Source organism: Eptesicus fuscus, chromosome 8 (genome assembly GCF_027574615.1).
Source record: "Eptesicus fuscus isolate TK198812 chromosome 8, DD_ASM_mEF_20220401, whole genome shotgun sequence".
NCBI lineage: Eukaryota > Metazoa > Chordata > Mammalia > Chiroptera > Vespertilionidae > Eptesicus > Eptesicus fuscus.
The window spans coordinates 97,631,813-97,647,172 of record NC_072480.1 but is presented as its reverse complement, the minus strand read 5'-3'; the positions used below and the strand labels follow the sequence as shown (position 1 = coordinate 97,647,172).

General features: G+C 49.2%; 1 protein-coding gene across 9 annotated transcripts in view; it reads left to right on the top strand.

Annotated features, from left to right (window-relative positions):
• The window catches only part of TENM3 (teneurin transmembrane protein 3), a 439,075-nt gene that overhangs the window by 276,981 nt on the left and 146,734 nt on the right, over window positions 1-15,360 (top strand). For all 9 annotated transcript variants that reach the window (XM_054720168.1, XM_054720165.1, XM_054720166.1 and 6 more), the window contains one exon: window positions 11,778-12,016. In XM_054720168.1, coding sequence (XP_054576143.1) covers window positions 11,778-12,016 — 239 coding nt within the window. The remainder of the gene's footprint in view (window positions 1-11,777; window positions 12,017-15,360) is intronic.

Sequence of the window (15,360 nt, the reverse complement as noted above, 5' to 3'; positions counted from 1 at the left end):
GCAGTGAAATGTGTCTTGTTTATAAGCTTTTCATTTAAGACATCTTTCGTGCAGGGATCACCTCCTAGCATGAAAGTGGTCCAAAGATAATAGCACATCCATTGAGAAGGGTAATAGATCTGAGATCACCACATGCTCTCGGCACGAAGAGGCAGTTTATCAGTCTCACTAACTCGCTGTGTCCCAGCTAGAATCATTACACTTTCCTTCTTTTGTTTCCACATCAAAATAATACAATCTGCATCCTAATGTTGATTACTCACTTGGGGGTGTTTCACTTCCTTAGTTAGAATATTTTTCTTCAAAATGCATACCGTAATTACTTTACAAGTTATAAAAGAAGCGTCTTTTTAATTAGTAAGGGTCTCAAATCTTTTCCTTTTATCATTCAGGGATGCATAGGATATTACTTTCTGTAAAGGATTTTCAATTTATTGTAATACATGTATTCCTTGATATTAGAAGCAAAACAATCCACCCATTTTGTTTTCTATGTGTGTGTGTGTGTTGTGTGTGTGTGTGTTTTCGTTTTTTTTAATCCGCCCATTTTGAACAGGCCCCAGCCAGTTCTTAGAAAATGTGCACCCACGTGCACATAAACCATTTCTGGGCTCATCTTATTTAAAAAAATAGCAGAAATTAAATTACCAAAATGCAAAGAGAGAAACATTGAAGTGTAGGTAAATTGTATCATTTCTTAAGTGTTTTAGCATTTTTATCCTTTCTTTTTTTTAAATATATTTTTATTGATTTCAGAGAGGAAGGGAGAGGAAGAGAGAGATAGAAACATCAGTGATGAGAGGGAATCATTGATTGGCTGCCTCCTGCACGTGGGACGGAGCCCGCAGCCCAGGCATGCGCCCTATCGAACCTGGGACCCTTCAGTCCGCAGGCCGACGCTCTATCCACTGAGCCAGACTGGCCCGGGCTTTTCCGTTCTTGAGACGGGCCTTTTCAGTTGTTAGATTCCACTGGCTAATTTTTGTTCTTGGTGATAGCTTTTGTCAAGCACAACGGCCAGCGCAGTGGTTGTTGAAGGACTTAACCTTTTGCACTCGGATGTCGAGTGTGATTCGACACGGTTAGCATTAGAATAAAGGAATCGAGAAAAAAGCAAGCGAGTGCAAAGGGTTAATTAAAGACGGTCCCAAACTTCTTACTTTCCTCATTCAAGTCCAGTGCTCCCCAAGGGTCTCTCGCTCCCACCCCTGAAAGCATGATTTAAAATAGTATCTACAGGGTGAAGGGAAAAAACCTTTCTCTTTAACTGTAATAATGAGGATTCGGTGTGGGTGTATTTTTTTTTTCAATGTTGCTGTATTTCTGCTCCCTCTGAAGCTCGATAAGAGAATGATTTCCTTACGTGGCTGGGTAGATCCGAGACTACCACCTCTGCAGCCTGGCCAGGGGTGGCAGTGCCTCCCTGGGGCCCGCGCCGGGGACATCGCCTCGATGGTCTCTTCTTTGTTCTCGGCACCTTAGAGCAGGAGGAACGTTAAGGGGAAGGGAAGTTGTACAGAAAAATACTTTTCTTTTCCTTCCCTTCAAAACAGCAGATGTGTAAAGGGGTAGGGAGGTTGTGCGTGCGTGCATGCGTGCGTGTGTGTACAGTGCTTTTAAAATACTTAGAACTGAGTTTTCCAGAAGTCTCTGCTAATAGTAAAAGGAATGAGTAGAGGCAGCTCTTTCTTGCCTAGATACATTTTAATACAAGTAATAAATGGAACCCAAGTTTTTAGAGGAAAAAAGAATATATAAAAGCTACTCCAGCCAGAGAGGGTAAGGGAGAAGAGACAGTGTGGTCTGCGTGAAGACAGGTGAAACCTTGGGAAGCTGTAGGTGAGTTATCAGCTAGACCTCTGTGTGCTCACAAGCCCAAGCATCAAGTTCAAAGAGACAAGCAAGAGAGCCCCTGAAGAAGGTACTTGTGGACTAGGAGAGGATGTTGGCGAATGTTTTATAAGCACATGGAACTATCGCCACAAATACAGGGAAGAAGAACCGAAGGAGAGCTGGTGTCTCGTTTAGAGATAAAGGCCAGTAAATATAGTAGATCAACAATTTCCAGTCTTTTCCATCTCGTGGCATATAAACTAATTACTAAAATTCTGCAGCATGCCAAAAATATATTTTTACCAATCTGACAAAAAGTAGTTATAATTTTGATTCATTCACACTGGACGGTTATTTTGTTGGCTGTTGTCATATATATATATATCTTTATTGATTTCAGAGAGGAAGGGAGAGGGAGAGAGAGGTAGAAACATCAATGATGAGAGAGAATCACTGACCGGCTGCCTCCTGCACGCCCCCTCCTGGGGATGGAGCCCACAACCCAGGCATGTGCCCTTAGTTGGAATGGAACCTGGGACCCTTCAGTCTGCAGGCTGACGCTCTATCCACTGAGCCGAACCGGCTAGGGCATGTTGTCATTTTTTTTGTTTGACCATCTAAATAGTTAGGTATTGCATGTCTTAAAAATTCTTGGTTGAAAATCGAGGTGGTAGATGTTTGAAGATAGCAATGAGATTAGAAAGGGTGAGGAGACGGATTTCTCAGCAAACAGGCAGAGTTCAAAGGGAGGAACAATACAGGGGATGTTGGAAGTGAAAATTAAGAGTGAGGTGACATAAACAGGGGAGACCGTCAAAGCCGTTTGACTCTGGGGTCAGGCGGATTGAGCTCCGTGGGGCAGAAATCCCATTTACCCTAAATTGACGCCTGGAAGGGAGCTGCCAGCAGTGACTGGCTAAGCAGGGGCCCTTGGAATTGATTCGCCGATTTGTTCCACAGTCTTGATGCGCGTCTTGAAGTGAAATGGAAGCTGAGACACGCACATGCCTGGTCCTCACTGCAGTGGTCCTCCAAGTGGGGTCCCTGGGCCAGGCCCCCAGACCTTCCCTGTCAGCAAGGCTCCCAAGGAGTCAGGATGCGGGCTCCCATCTGAGAACCCCTGGTTTAACATATGGAATGGGCATGTGGCGTACATTCCCCTCATGTTGGTGACCTGACCTTCCACTACCTGAGCTCACCAGGCTCTGCCTAGACCCGCGACTCCATAGCCAGCCTGGAGGACTGGTCCCGGATCGGGGCCCGCTTTGGGTCCTGCTGTGACACCCTGCACAGGAGAGGTCGCGACTGCGGAATGAATCCCTTTGCAGCCTTAGGCAGATGCTAGGGACATTCGCAGCAGCCTCGGCCATCTCTGGGCTCAGCAGCGTGCGGAGCTGTGCCGGCCTCCCGCACAGATGGAGGCCTCGTCCTGGGGGTAGGTGTGTGCGCGCAGTGAGCGGCCACACGAGGTGTCTCGGGGTGTCTGTTGAGAATCGGTTGCTAAAAGAGAAGGAAAACGAACGAGCCCGCCTTGGCTGAGAGCAGGGGGTTCTCGGTAGGGGCTCAGGCTTTCTTCCTTTCATTCTCTGCCTCTTTAGCTGCCAGGAATTCCGTGTTTCCTTGCCTCATTATCTAAAGCACGCCGTCGAAATGAACTGCTTTTTCAGCTATTTAATTAGTTATAAACACATTGCTAAATAAACATTCCACAGATGGGCCAGTTGGCTGTGGAGTTTAAAACTCAGGCTTGGACAGTGAAAATTCGGAAGACTGTGACGTGCAGTAGAGGGGTTCAGAATGCTGGGGCAGCAGATACTATCACCTTTCCATCTTCCCGGGAGAGCACTTTTAAACATGTATACTGACAAGGATGTGGGGCTGTGTTAACTCATGCAGTACTTAGTAACCATGCTCTCAATTACAGACCAGTAATTAAATGAGTGGTAATGGGCAATATGGAAGGAAGATAACACACAATTATTACTAGTATTTTGTGTGTATTTTGACAAATTTTAAGATGTATTTTATCTTAAAGTGAATTCTGGGCACACCATCTGTTGTTTTGGAATGATGGAGTGACTGGAACTCTTTTGAACTCTGTAGTTAATTTTAGCCTTCATATACTCCAAGGTAAATTGAATCCACAAGTGTGGGACTCATTTCCTTTGGGTCTGAAAATGGCATTTTGGAAGAGTCGTTTGATGTTGAGGCAATCTTGTGAGACCTTTCATAAGCCTCTTAAATCCAGGAAGGTATATTTTGCCTGAAGGGAGAGGAACCCATCGTTAAAATATTTTAGCTCTTAACCAGGTAGGTAAGAACTTTGGATTCTGGAAACGCTGGATTTGACCAAATCTAGCCAATCTTTCTTCTCGTTGGCACCATGGTCTTTGAAATCAGAGCATCTCATCTGAAGCAAGCAGTCTGTGCTCTAGATAAAATATTCATTGATTTGCCTGGAAACACAGGTAGAATTGCTCTCTTTGTTCAGTGAAGAACGTGAGGAGGAGGAAGCACCAATATTTCCTGTGTGGTGGAGCCTCTCCCTCCTAAGGTATAACAGGTTACCTGCAACAGAAGAATTTCTCCAGGGTCTGCCTGTCACTAATAGAGGTTTCCATTGTGCCCGAGGGACCGAAACCGGACGCTGTAACTATTACACTCTTTTTATTCTAAGTATCCGCTTTCTCATCGCGAAGGTTCTTCACACCGCAGAAAACATGGAAGAAACAAGCCTCTTTTCAGTGAAGAGAACCACTTATGAAGTCAAACGAATTGAAAGTTCAGCGGTTACACACTCTCCTCTGACTTCTCTTTCCTGCTCTCACGTCCCGTGGAGGACATGCCTCGGGCCACTTTGGACCGTGCTGGGTAACACACAGTGCAGGGATGCCGTTCACTGGGGGCCGTATCATTTCCGGTTTATCAAACGAGGTTAACCTCCTGAACAAGGCATCGCTATGAGCCCACTGTTTCCTGCGTTACCATAGGATTATACATTAGAATGTGTTTAATGTTGTACTTGGTGTTAGGATCTTTTTAAACGAGCATCGATACATTGATATTATATCTAATATAATATAGGAAGGCACAGTTAAATTTACCGCCAAAAATCTGATTATTTTTCTAAGTACTTTAGGACTGTGAGTTGATGATTATAACTTTGAAAGACAAAAGTCAATCAAAAGTGAAGAATTACTCAGAAACAAAGCATATCTGCCAAGAGAGGGAGCTGGGGGAAAAAATTTTCTAAGAGGCCTGAGCTCAGCGACAGATATTATGACTGGACTCACAGAAGCAATTCCGTGTCCTGGGCACGTCCAGCATCTGACATGTGACATAGCCTTTGAGAGAAGATGGAAGTTTGCAATGGAGATGTTACTCTTGCCTCTTCTCTGCCAAATACCCAAAAAGAGGAGGCTGAGAACCCAGACCTCCTCCAGCCCGGCCAAAAAAAAAAAGACAAAGAAAGAAATGCTGGAAAGGAGAGGATGCCCGATTCTCACAGTCCGGCAGGCGGGATGCTGGGCGGAGGAGGGCGGCGGGATGGAGGGGTCATGGACAATGACCCCTGTGCCTCGGACAGACTCGCTCACAGTGGCCCAGGGGCGGGAGGGGACAGCAGGAAGGATGAGCAGCTCCGGCCTGTGTCCCACTAATTTAAATCTGTGACACGACCAATACAAAGGTGCATCAGAGAGTCCGTCAGAAGCATAGCAAGGTGGGGGCCCAAATGCAGAGGCTGGTCTGGAGGCCGATCCCCGAAGAAACAGGCCTTCCGACTCGGGAAGAAGAACACGCAGCTCTCGGTGGTGCGCGGCGTGGAGCCGTCCTGCCGTGTATGTCTGTGGCTCAGTGAATGCCCGGGGCCCCGGCCTCGTCCGCCGGCCGGTGCTGTTAATGGGATCCCCGCCAGATCCCAGGCCACCCCGCAGCTGTTAGTGTTCAGTGACCTCCTGCCCCGCTGCCTTTGGGCTTTGAAATTGATTTTCCTCATCTCGGTGTCTGATCGCCTGCCATGGAGTGAGCCTCCGGTTCCCCGCCGGAGGGTGCCGGGGGGAGATGGGGTGCGATCGCCGAGGCCCTGGAGGCAGGCGGCACACGGGCATCATTAGGGGCATCAGAGCAGAGCCTGCCCCGCCTGCCCCGCCTGCTCCGTGTCATCTGTCGCCGCCGCTGCTCTGTCACATGATACAGGGGCGAATAGTCTCACCAGATTCACGGTTTTCATTCCCAAAGATGGTCATAGAAGTAAAGGGAATTTGGGATTTATTCTGTAAACCTCATGTGGATGCCCAATCACAACCATAGGTGTCTGGTAGTCATTTCTGCAGAATTTTTCATACGTGAGAAGCATATTCCCAAGGAGGACCTGGCCGGAGTCACAGGATGGGGACAGACCACACATGGATGTGCCTTATAAAGAATTAGGGGTCGACTCACTTTCTCATGCACTCGTGTCACTTTCCCGCAGCCGGGTTTCAGGATTAACGTATCGGTTCCCTCAGAAAGTATTTGGGGAGGTCTAGGCGCCAGCTAAGCTCCGTGGTGGCCCGTGCACGGTGAAAGAGGAGTCCTGGGCTGGAGACGGGCAGTCGTCACGGGACGCACCTGCCAGCGTTGCGTGTTCTCTGTGGTGCAGTGGAAAGAGAGACATGGCTGACTTTGGAGAGAAGACCTCCTGTCCGAACCTAGGAAATCGCACCATTCTCCCAGCTCTGAAGGCAGAGGTTCTTCTCTGCAGGAACATGCGGACACGGGCCTTTCCCACCACGCTAGTGTGTGTGTGAGCGGCCTTCACGTGTGTTTTTTCACACATCTATTTTGAGGGCTGATTTTACCCAAAGAAATTGTTCTCACAGGCGGGACACCCTTTTTTGATGATGGGTTTCAAAGACACATCAATTTAAACAATCTTTGCAAATTCTTTCCATCCTTCCTCACTAGAAGGCCCCCTGGGAACGTTGGAGACAGTGAATTTAAAATACAGTGCCCTGGTGAGTTGGCTTGTCCTTCAGTGCTTCATCATGTCTCTGTATTGATTAAGGACACACAGCTGCCTCATGGCCCCTGAGGCGGGTGGGCACTAGAGCAAGGGGAAGTGTGCCCCTGGGATGGAAAGTCAGTGGCCAAAACATGTCTCTTGCAACAACACAAGTAAATTTGTGTACAAATAAGTCAGAAACTCTTTTAAGACAAAGCAGTCTTCAGTTCCACTAATATTGATGAACTAGAGGCCAGATGCACGAAATTCATGCTAGGGGCTCGGTCCTCGCAGCCACGGTGGCTTGCCTCGGCCGTCGCAGCCCCAGCTTCGTCCGGAAGGTCGTTCAGCTGTCTGGTCTAATTAGCATATGACGCTTTTATTATTACAGATAGTGGATTTTTTAATATTATTACATCTTTATTTTTGGCAATATCTCAAAGGTGCCTTTTGCTCTAAGAAAAGTAATTTCAAACTAACTCAAGCCTGGGTCTTGAAAGAGTGCTTTGCCGTGATCACCAAAGCAGATGAGCATCTGGTACTAATTCCACAAACTTCAGGGGTTGAAACAGAGATGTCTAAGCTGAAGTTGGCGTGTGTCCGGCTCATTGTGTTTGCACACAGCAAGTACATGTTTTTAGTGTCAAGGCTAAAATAATGTGGTAGAGTCCCATGGGCCTGGGTTCAAATCCCATTTCCCATGAAGAAATGACCCAGATGCCTTTGAATAAAACGATAACATAGTTCCCAGGGAAGATCTTCATTTTGGTCCCTATGACTTTTAGTTGTCTGTTTTTTGTTTTATTACTAGAGGCCCAGGGCACAAAATTCGTGCACTCAGAGTGGGGAGGTCCCTCAGCCCGACCTGCACCCTCTTGCAGTCTGGGAGCCCTCAGGGGATGTCCAACTGATGGGGAGCGGGCCTAAGCCGTCAGTCGGACATCCTTAGCGCTGCCGTGAAGGCGGGAGAGGCTCCCACCAATGCCGCTGCACTCACCAGCTGTGAGCCCGGCTCAGGGCTTCTAGCTGAGTGGCGCTCCGCCTGTGGGAGTGCATTGACCACCCCACCAGGCGGCAGCTCCTGCATTGAGCATCTGCCCCCTGGTGGTCAGTGTGCATCATCGTAACTGGTTGTTCCGCTGTTTGGTTGATTTGCATATTAGCCTTTTATTACATAGGATCTTTTATTTCTAGAAGTTCCACTTTGCTCTTTTGTCTTATTTTACATATATTTTTATCTCAGAGAGAAAGGGAGAGGGAAAGCGAGATAGAAGCATCAGTGATGAGAGAGAATCATTGATTGGCTGTCTCCTGAATGCCCCCCACTGGGGATCAAGCCAGCAATCTGGGCATGTGCCTTTGACTGGAATCAAACCCGGGGCCTTTCAGTCCACGGGCCGACGCTCTATCCACTGAGCCAAGCCAACTAGGGCAAACTTTGTTCTTTTCTGTATCTTCTCTTTATCTCCTTATTATGTTCACTAGTAGCCCGTTTGCACGAAGATTCCTGCAATAGACCTTCATTCACCTGTCTGCCTGCACCAGTTTTCTGCCGGCACCGGGGACCCAGGCCTTGGCTGTGGCCACCGCCTTCTGCCTTCTTTCAGGGTCCTGGCTTGGCCCTGGGCGGTGGCCTTGGGCTCGGCCGCACCTAGCGTCCCTGCAACGGTTTCCTGGTGGGCGTGGTTGATGGGCATGGCTTGGTTGGTGGGTGTGGCTTGGGCGTAGCGAAGGTGCGGTCAATTTGCATATTTGTCTATTATAAGGTAAGATGCTTTCCTTTAAGTTCCTCAACATATTTATAATAGCTGTGTAAAGTTCTTGTCTGCTTTCGATCATTATGGGGGTTTTTTAGTCTATATTTCCTGATTTTGATTCCCACTTCCTGCTTCTTCCCAGTAAGTGCTAAGTGTCTAAATTTTTTGTTCTTCTTTTAAAGAGCAGCTTTACTTCGAAGACAGTTAAATTGCCTGCAAATCAGCTTTCAAGACTTGAATGTAAGCTCTGTTGGTATGGACTTACGGTGGCCTTTAATCTAGGGCTGTTTAGCCTTAATATCACGGCCTGGCCCTTCTGGGGTCTGTATTAACTGTACCAGATGTTCAAAAAGGTCTCATAGCTGTGTGCGATCAGAACTCGACCATCTCTCAGTTCTTTGTTAGTGCTGGGACTTGTTTAGCCTACAGCTTCCTAGTAGTTTGTTCCGTTCTCAATAATTGTTCTTTGACCAACCACTTGAAATCTCATTGTAAGTATGCAGGGCACAGTATTCAGCTAGAGACTCAGTGAGACCCCATGCATGTTTGGGGCTCTTTATCTGGACAATGCCTTCTCTCTGATCCACGGGCCCACAAAGTCCAGCCACTGCGGCCTCCTGATCCCGGACCCGTTTCCCCAGCTCAGTGAGACCACCGTGCTCTGTTTAGAACCCCCTTCCACGTACTATGTATGATCCAGACAGTTTCTCCAGGCAGAAAATCAGGGACGTACGTATTAGGGCTCTCTCCCTTTGTTTCCCTTCTCTCAGCGATCAAAGCTCTGCATTGCCAGGTGTCCAGTGCTTGCAAACAGATGTTCCATAGACTTTGTCCAGTTCTTCTTTATTTACAATGAAGAATGGCACCCGGGACCCGGGCTTCCCTCGCAGCCCCTGCTTGGTCTGGAAGGACATCCGGTCTAATTAGCATATTACGCTTTTATTATTATAGATTGTAATTACTTATTGTTAGCTGTGGCTCCTTGTCCTAGGTGCTTAACTTCTCCAGGACTCACGTTTTGCATCGGCACAATGGTCACCACTCTATTTATTTTACAATATTTATTGGGCAACTACTGTGTCCCAGGAACTTCCTGTCGTCCCGGAATTCCTTCAGGGGAATAGGAAGCGCTAGCGCTTACATGGGAGCAGACAGACGACAGGTGTGCGCCGTGGCTAGATCGTTCTCCTCCATCGGCCCGGCACGCTAACCGACTTGCTCTTTTCACGTCCCTGTGTTTTACCCGCAGCCCTCATCTCAGACAGCCTGGGCCTCTCCCTCCTCCGGGGTTGCGAGTCGCAGGGCGGGGGTGTCTGGTGCTCGGGCCTTCTCCGGGAAGCCGCTGCGTCTCCACGGCTCCGTGCTCCTTCCTTATCGGTCCCCACGTTGCTGCCGAGGTGGCCGCATTGCTCTCCGTGTGGCCTCTCGGGGCCAGTGGCGCGCTCTGCCATGTCTTTGCCACTCTGGAAGCCATAGATGTAATTCTACTTCGCACACTTAATGCTGAGATGCGGGAGCCTCGGGAGCTCTCTGCAATGTGCCCCGGACGCTCCACACGTCACTTTTCTCGATGGGACGCCATCGCCTCTGCAGCTCTCCGATGTCCTGGCCTCCTCCAGGCTCCGTCTTCTAGGGGAGCCAGGCGGGGACCAGGCCATCTCCTGCCCTCACCCACTCCCCCTCGTCCCTCTCCCGGACCCATCCTGAGGAAGTATCCTCATCTAAGGGGAACCTTTACCTCCTGGAGTCTTTGTCTTTCAAACGCTGTGATTATGTCCCCATCCTTTCTGTTTCGCCTTTCCTGCAGAAATCCTTTCTAGAACTAGGGACTGCCTCTGGCCCTGGATCTACGGCTGGCTGCCACACTTGTTCTGTGTGCCTGGCGTCATCGGCTGCTCTCTGCTCGTTCTGTGCCCTCAGCCCTCAGGTGTGTCCTGGAAGTGGCAGCGAGAGCCTCAGGCATCTCTGGAAACTCTCCCCGTCACCCCCAGACTTGCCACAGAGCACTGGGCAGATTCGCCCCCCACGCTGGGGAACCCGTGGCTGTTGTCCCCTCTCCTGGTCGGGGGGGGGGGGGAACCCCTTTTATCTCCCACCGTGTTTCTCCCAAACATCATGGTTATACCCCAGCTGCTCCATCCCCCCCCGCCTCCCCCCGCCCCCCCGTAGTCTGGGCATTAGGAAACCCACACGCACTCAGACTGTTTCTACTTCTCAGCTTGTCTCCTGGCGGCCAGGCAGCGGAGCGGCTGTTGGCATTGAGAGGCCGGGCAGAGCCGGGGCACACGGGGAATTTCAGAAGAAAAACACGCGTTACATAGAATTTAATTATTTCCTTTATTTACCCACCCAGCCGGATGGTCCCGTTCGCGGAAGCGGCCAGGATTAGGATGTGTCAGGGACGCCAGGAATGAACCCGCCCGCGGCCTGAGCGCGGCCCACGCACTTGTGTGTGTTTACAGGAGCGCGTGCTCTCACGTGGTAGCGAGAACCCATGTGCTGTCCAGTCGAAGACGAGTTGTCTGCAGGGAAATGGGAAGAGGTCCTTAAGGCGGCTCGTCCAGGGCAGTTCCAGGATGGTTTGTGCAGGAATGGTCCGCTCAGAATAACTTCCCAGGCGGCCGCGCTCCCTGCTTGATGTAGGGACAGCAGCCGGCATTGCCGGGCCTCAGCACCCTGTCTGCACTACAAGCCCTCTTTCCTCGGAGTCTTTTCATGAGTTGGCTTTTTTTTTTTTTGGTTAAAATATTTTCTTTGTGTGGAGTGTGTGTGTGTGTGTGTGTGTGTGTGTGTGTGTGTGTGTGTTTAGAAGAATCCTATAGTTTTATTTTTTAATGTATTTTTATTGATTTCAGAGAGGAAGGGAGAGGGAGAGAGAGATAGAAACATCAATGATGAGAGAGAATCATGGATCGGCTGCCTCCTGCACGTCCCCCCACTGGGGATCGAGCCCGATATCCGGGCATGTGCCCTGATGGGGAGTCAAACTGTGACCTCCTGGTTCATAGGTCAACGCTCAGCCACTGAGCAACACCAGCCGGGCTAAAATACTTTCTTAATTTCCAGGTTTCTTAAAACTATTCAAAGTAAACGATGAAAGAGACAGAGAGGAGAGCGAACGCCTGGCCGTCTGTCTCCACGTTTTCACACACGTGTGTCTCGCTGTTGATACCGACGTGTAACGCTGTTCTCCCGTTCCACAGGCATTTCCTATTCAAAACAGGGACGGGGACCACGCCACTGTTCAGCACCGCGACCCCGGGATACACCATGGCTTCGGGCTCCGTGTACTCGCCGCCTACCCGGCCGCTGCCCAGAAACACGCTGTCGAGGAGTGCTTTCAAGTTCAAGAAGTCCTCGAAGTACTGCAGCTGGAAGTGCACGGCCCTGTGCGCCCTAGGCGTGTCCGTGCTCCTGGCCGTCCTCCTGTCCTACTTCATAGGTGAGCGCCGCGTGTTGTTGTTTTGTTGCACTGATCTGTTTACTTGGCCCAGAAGTCTATGCTGAGGTTATGTTTTCTGGGGCAGGAGTTGGTCGTGATCCATTGTAATTACAGGGACGTTTAAGTGATTTTCAAAAAATTTGGGTAGATAGAAAAAGCTGTATTCGCATGAAGAGCAGGTTATGTTCTTGGACGCAAACTCTAGTGTCTGTACGTCTGCTTTTGGCTCACCCCTCGTGGGAACATGGGTGGCCTGTGCCATTCCACGTTCACAAAGCGATCCGCGCACTTCCAGGATGGACGCGGGGCAGGCGTCTCCTCCGACGCGTGGGCAGTAGGCGCTCTGCTGCTTGTGACGGGCCATGTCCCCATCTCCCGCCAGCTCGGCTCCCAGTTATCTCAGATTTCTTGTTGCTTTAATCAATCACTGAGTGTAAGTCCCCGCCCTGGGGACCGTGGTTTCCCCCTCAGGAACACTCTCCTGAGAACCGGGCATCCGTGAAACAGGAAAGGATGCTCGACTTGGTCCTGGGTGTGGATTGGTCAGCTCTTCTAACACAGCCCCGGCCAAGGTTTCCCCTGCCTAGGACCCACCTGCTGGAAGGGCTGTGGACGTGGTCACCATTACCTTACCGCCCGTGTCCCACAGAGGAGCCCTCAAACTGCGGCAGATTGTTTAACTGTCGGGACCACCTCCGATGTCGATGGACTTCTAGGAGCAGGGAAAGGCCTACGACGTTGAAATGCTCATGGTGCCCACCGAGAGAAAGCCCGGGCTGCGTGGCGGGTCCTACAAGAACCAGGGTCCCCGGTGCATTTTCAGGTTGGCAGAGCGATGGGTGCTGCCCCGTGAAATTCTGTCGCTGAAGGAGGGTATCCCAGAGCTGCGTCTAGAACAGGCGTGTGCGTGTGCGGTGGACCGGTTTCTGTCCTCGGCTACAACACTCCTTAGTTATGAATCACGTGCTTTGGAAACGGAAATAGCCATTTTGAGCCGCAACGTTTAAGAGAAAAATAGAATTTTAGAGCGTGAAGGAACTCGAGAGAGAATGGAGTCAGGGATGGTAGCTGTGGGGCTTGTTGTGTACACCTGCTTCCGGTTCTTAGACCCCGCAGACATCACTCATCCATCAGGCCCTCTCTCCCCCTGACCCTGGACACAGCCCCATTAGCCTCGGGAACCACCGTCGGTCGGGATGGCACCTTTTTGTCAGTTTTCCATCTCAGGGAACTCCCTCCTTGTAAAAAGGGTCAAACCAGCTACCGAAAGGGGTTTCCCTGGCCGAGATCACACACCCGTGAAGCCATGCTACGCTGTTTCATAACGCTCAAGGTCAATGAGGGCGGCCCCACAACAGACATCACTCTTCAGAGATGGATTGCTCGTGTTCGGCCTGAAAATGCCCGTCTGTTAGGAGGGCCTCTCCTAGTTAGCTGGATAAATTATGTACATTTGTCAGCATTGTGCTGCTGGAGAATCTTACAGGGTCCTGAGATCACCAGTCATCAGTGGGATGGAATAAATTCAGCCTATGTTTTTAGGGGGCGGGTTGAACTCCGGTGCGTGCTGAACAGATAGATGTGCCCAGGGCCGGGGTGCCGTGTCTGTGGTACCCAGGTGTTGTCGGGCATCCTTTCTGATGTAAGTGCCTGGGGTCCCCCCAGTTGTTAAACCTCTGAGTATCGGCTCTGACACCCTTCCATTTTATTTACCCGTGTGAGTGGCAGGAAAAATAGCGCTTTAATGTGTGATTAGAGCGCTGCTGTTGGTGAGACGAACTCTTTTCAAGGGTCCTTTCATAAATATAATTGAGTATTAGAGCTCTGAGTGAAATCTCAATGTTTCTTTTTTTTTTTTTTTTCAAATGGCCCGTTTTTGCTGTTTAATAGTTAGCATCATCCTATATTCCTTCGAGTACCACACTCCGAAAATTCTCCCTCTGACTTTATCTTTCCCCACAAGGAAACATACAAATGATATAGTTCATCTACTCATGTACAGATATTAGTGGAGCGTTTTTTCTGATGGTCTGGTTATTGTGCTAGAAATCAAGGCGATGCAACCCAAGGCTTACCTCCTAAAAATTACCTTTATCATCAAAGAATTATCTCCTACATTTGATGACTTTAATTCATCTCAAATACACTTCCAGTTTTCACTGTTCCTCCTGTGCTTAAGTAGCTGGCACACGTTTCTGCAGTGGTTTCCGTTGTTGTAGTTTAAATCAGCTAAAGAATTTCTTTTCTTCGCGCGTTAGCATCGCAAATCTTTTCGGACTGAGGATGCCGCCTTTACCTCTGGAAAAAGTAGAATAGGGCACCTTTCTCCGGGAAGGCGTGCACGCCCCTGAGTGTGCGAGTAACGCAGAGGAGGAAAAGGGCCACTTGCCTGTCCAGGGGGATCCCTCCGATAAACCCCGAATCGGTGGGGAAACCAGTGTCCTCGTCAGCGTGACCTCACAACTGTTAACCAAGCGCAGGCTCCTTAAACGCTCCCCCATCCTCTCATATTGACCGTCACTATGAAGTCAAAGAAATATGTCAACTAAAAGGCTTGAGGAACTACTTCTACCCCAGAATTTTCTTTCTCGCCTTCCAGTGAGGTCGTGAGAAGCCATGAGGATGTCGCTTTCACCTGCCTCTTCTCTAAGGCGACGTCACCTCAGGAGAGGCCAGGTGTGGAACTTCTGAAGGGGAGGGGCGGTGGGAGGGGGAGGGGTTTTGTTGCTTTTCTATTCCCATACAATTTTCAGATAATAAAAGAGGAAGAAGAAAGTGAAAATCAATCCCCATCGAGCACTGTGAACTCTGCACAGGTCACCACTGTTAACGTTTTGGCGTATACCCTTACAGATATTTTCCATGCTTAGGTACATCTGGAGTCCCACGCTTTTTAATGCATTTGTACCAGGCTTTCTTGCTGATAACGGGTGTGTGTAATCTTATTTAGTGGCTGTTTTTAATGTCCCAGTTCCCAAAAATGCAGTGACTGTTTTCTTACACACGCGTGTGTTTATGTGTGCATGTGGGTTCAGTTGATCAAATTTTTTATCAGAATAAATTCTTTGAAAGAAATTTGCAGCGCCAAAGGATAGGCATGTTTTAAATGTTGCAAACCATGGCCAAATTACCCCCATTTTTCACAATTACCGATGCTGCTCATTATCAGTCAGTCTCTTAGGCTGAACATCTTATTGTAGTTTTCATTGATTACAAGTAGTACTAAATATCTTTTCATATACTTATTGGCCATCTGTAGTTCTTTTTGTGTGTGTGAATAGCCTAGTTTCCCTCCCTCCCCACTTTTCTGTTGGGTATATTCTCCTCTTTGTGACTTGCAAGTG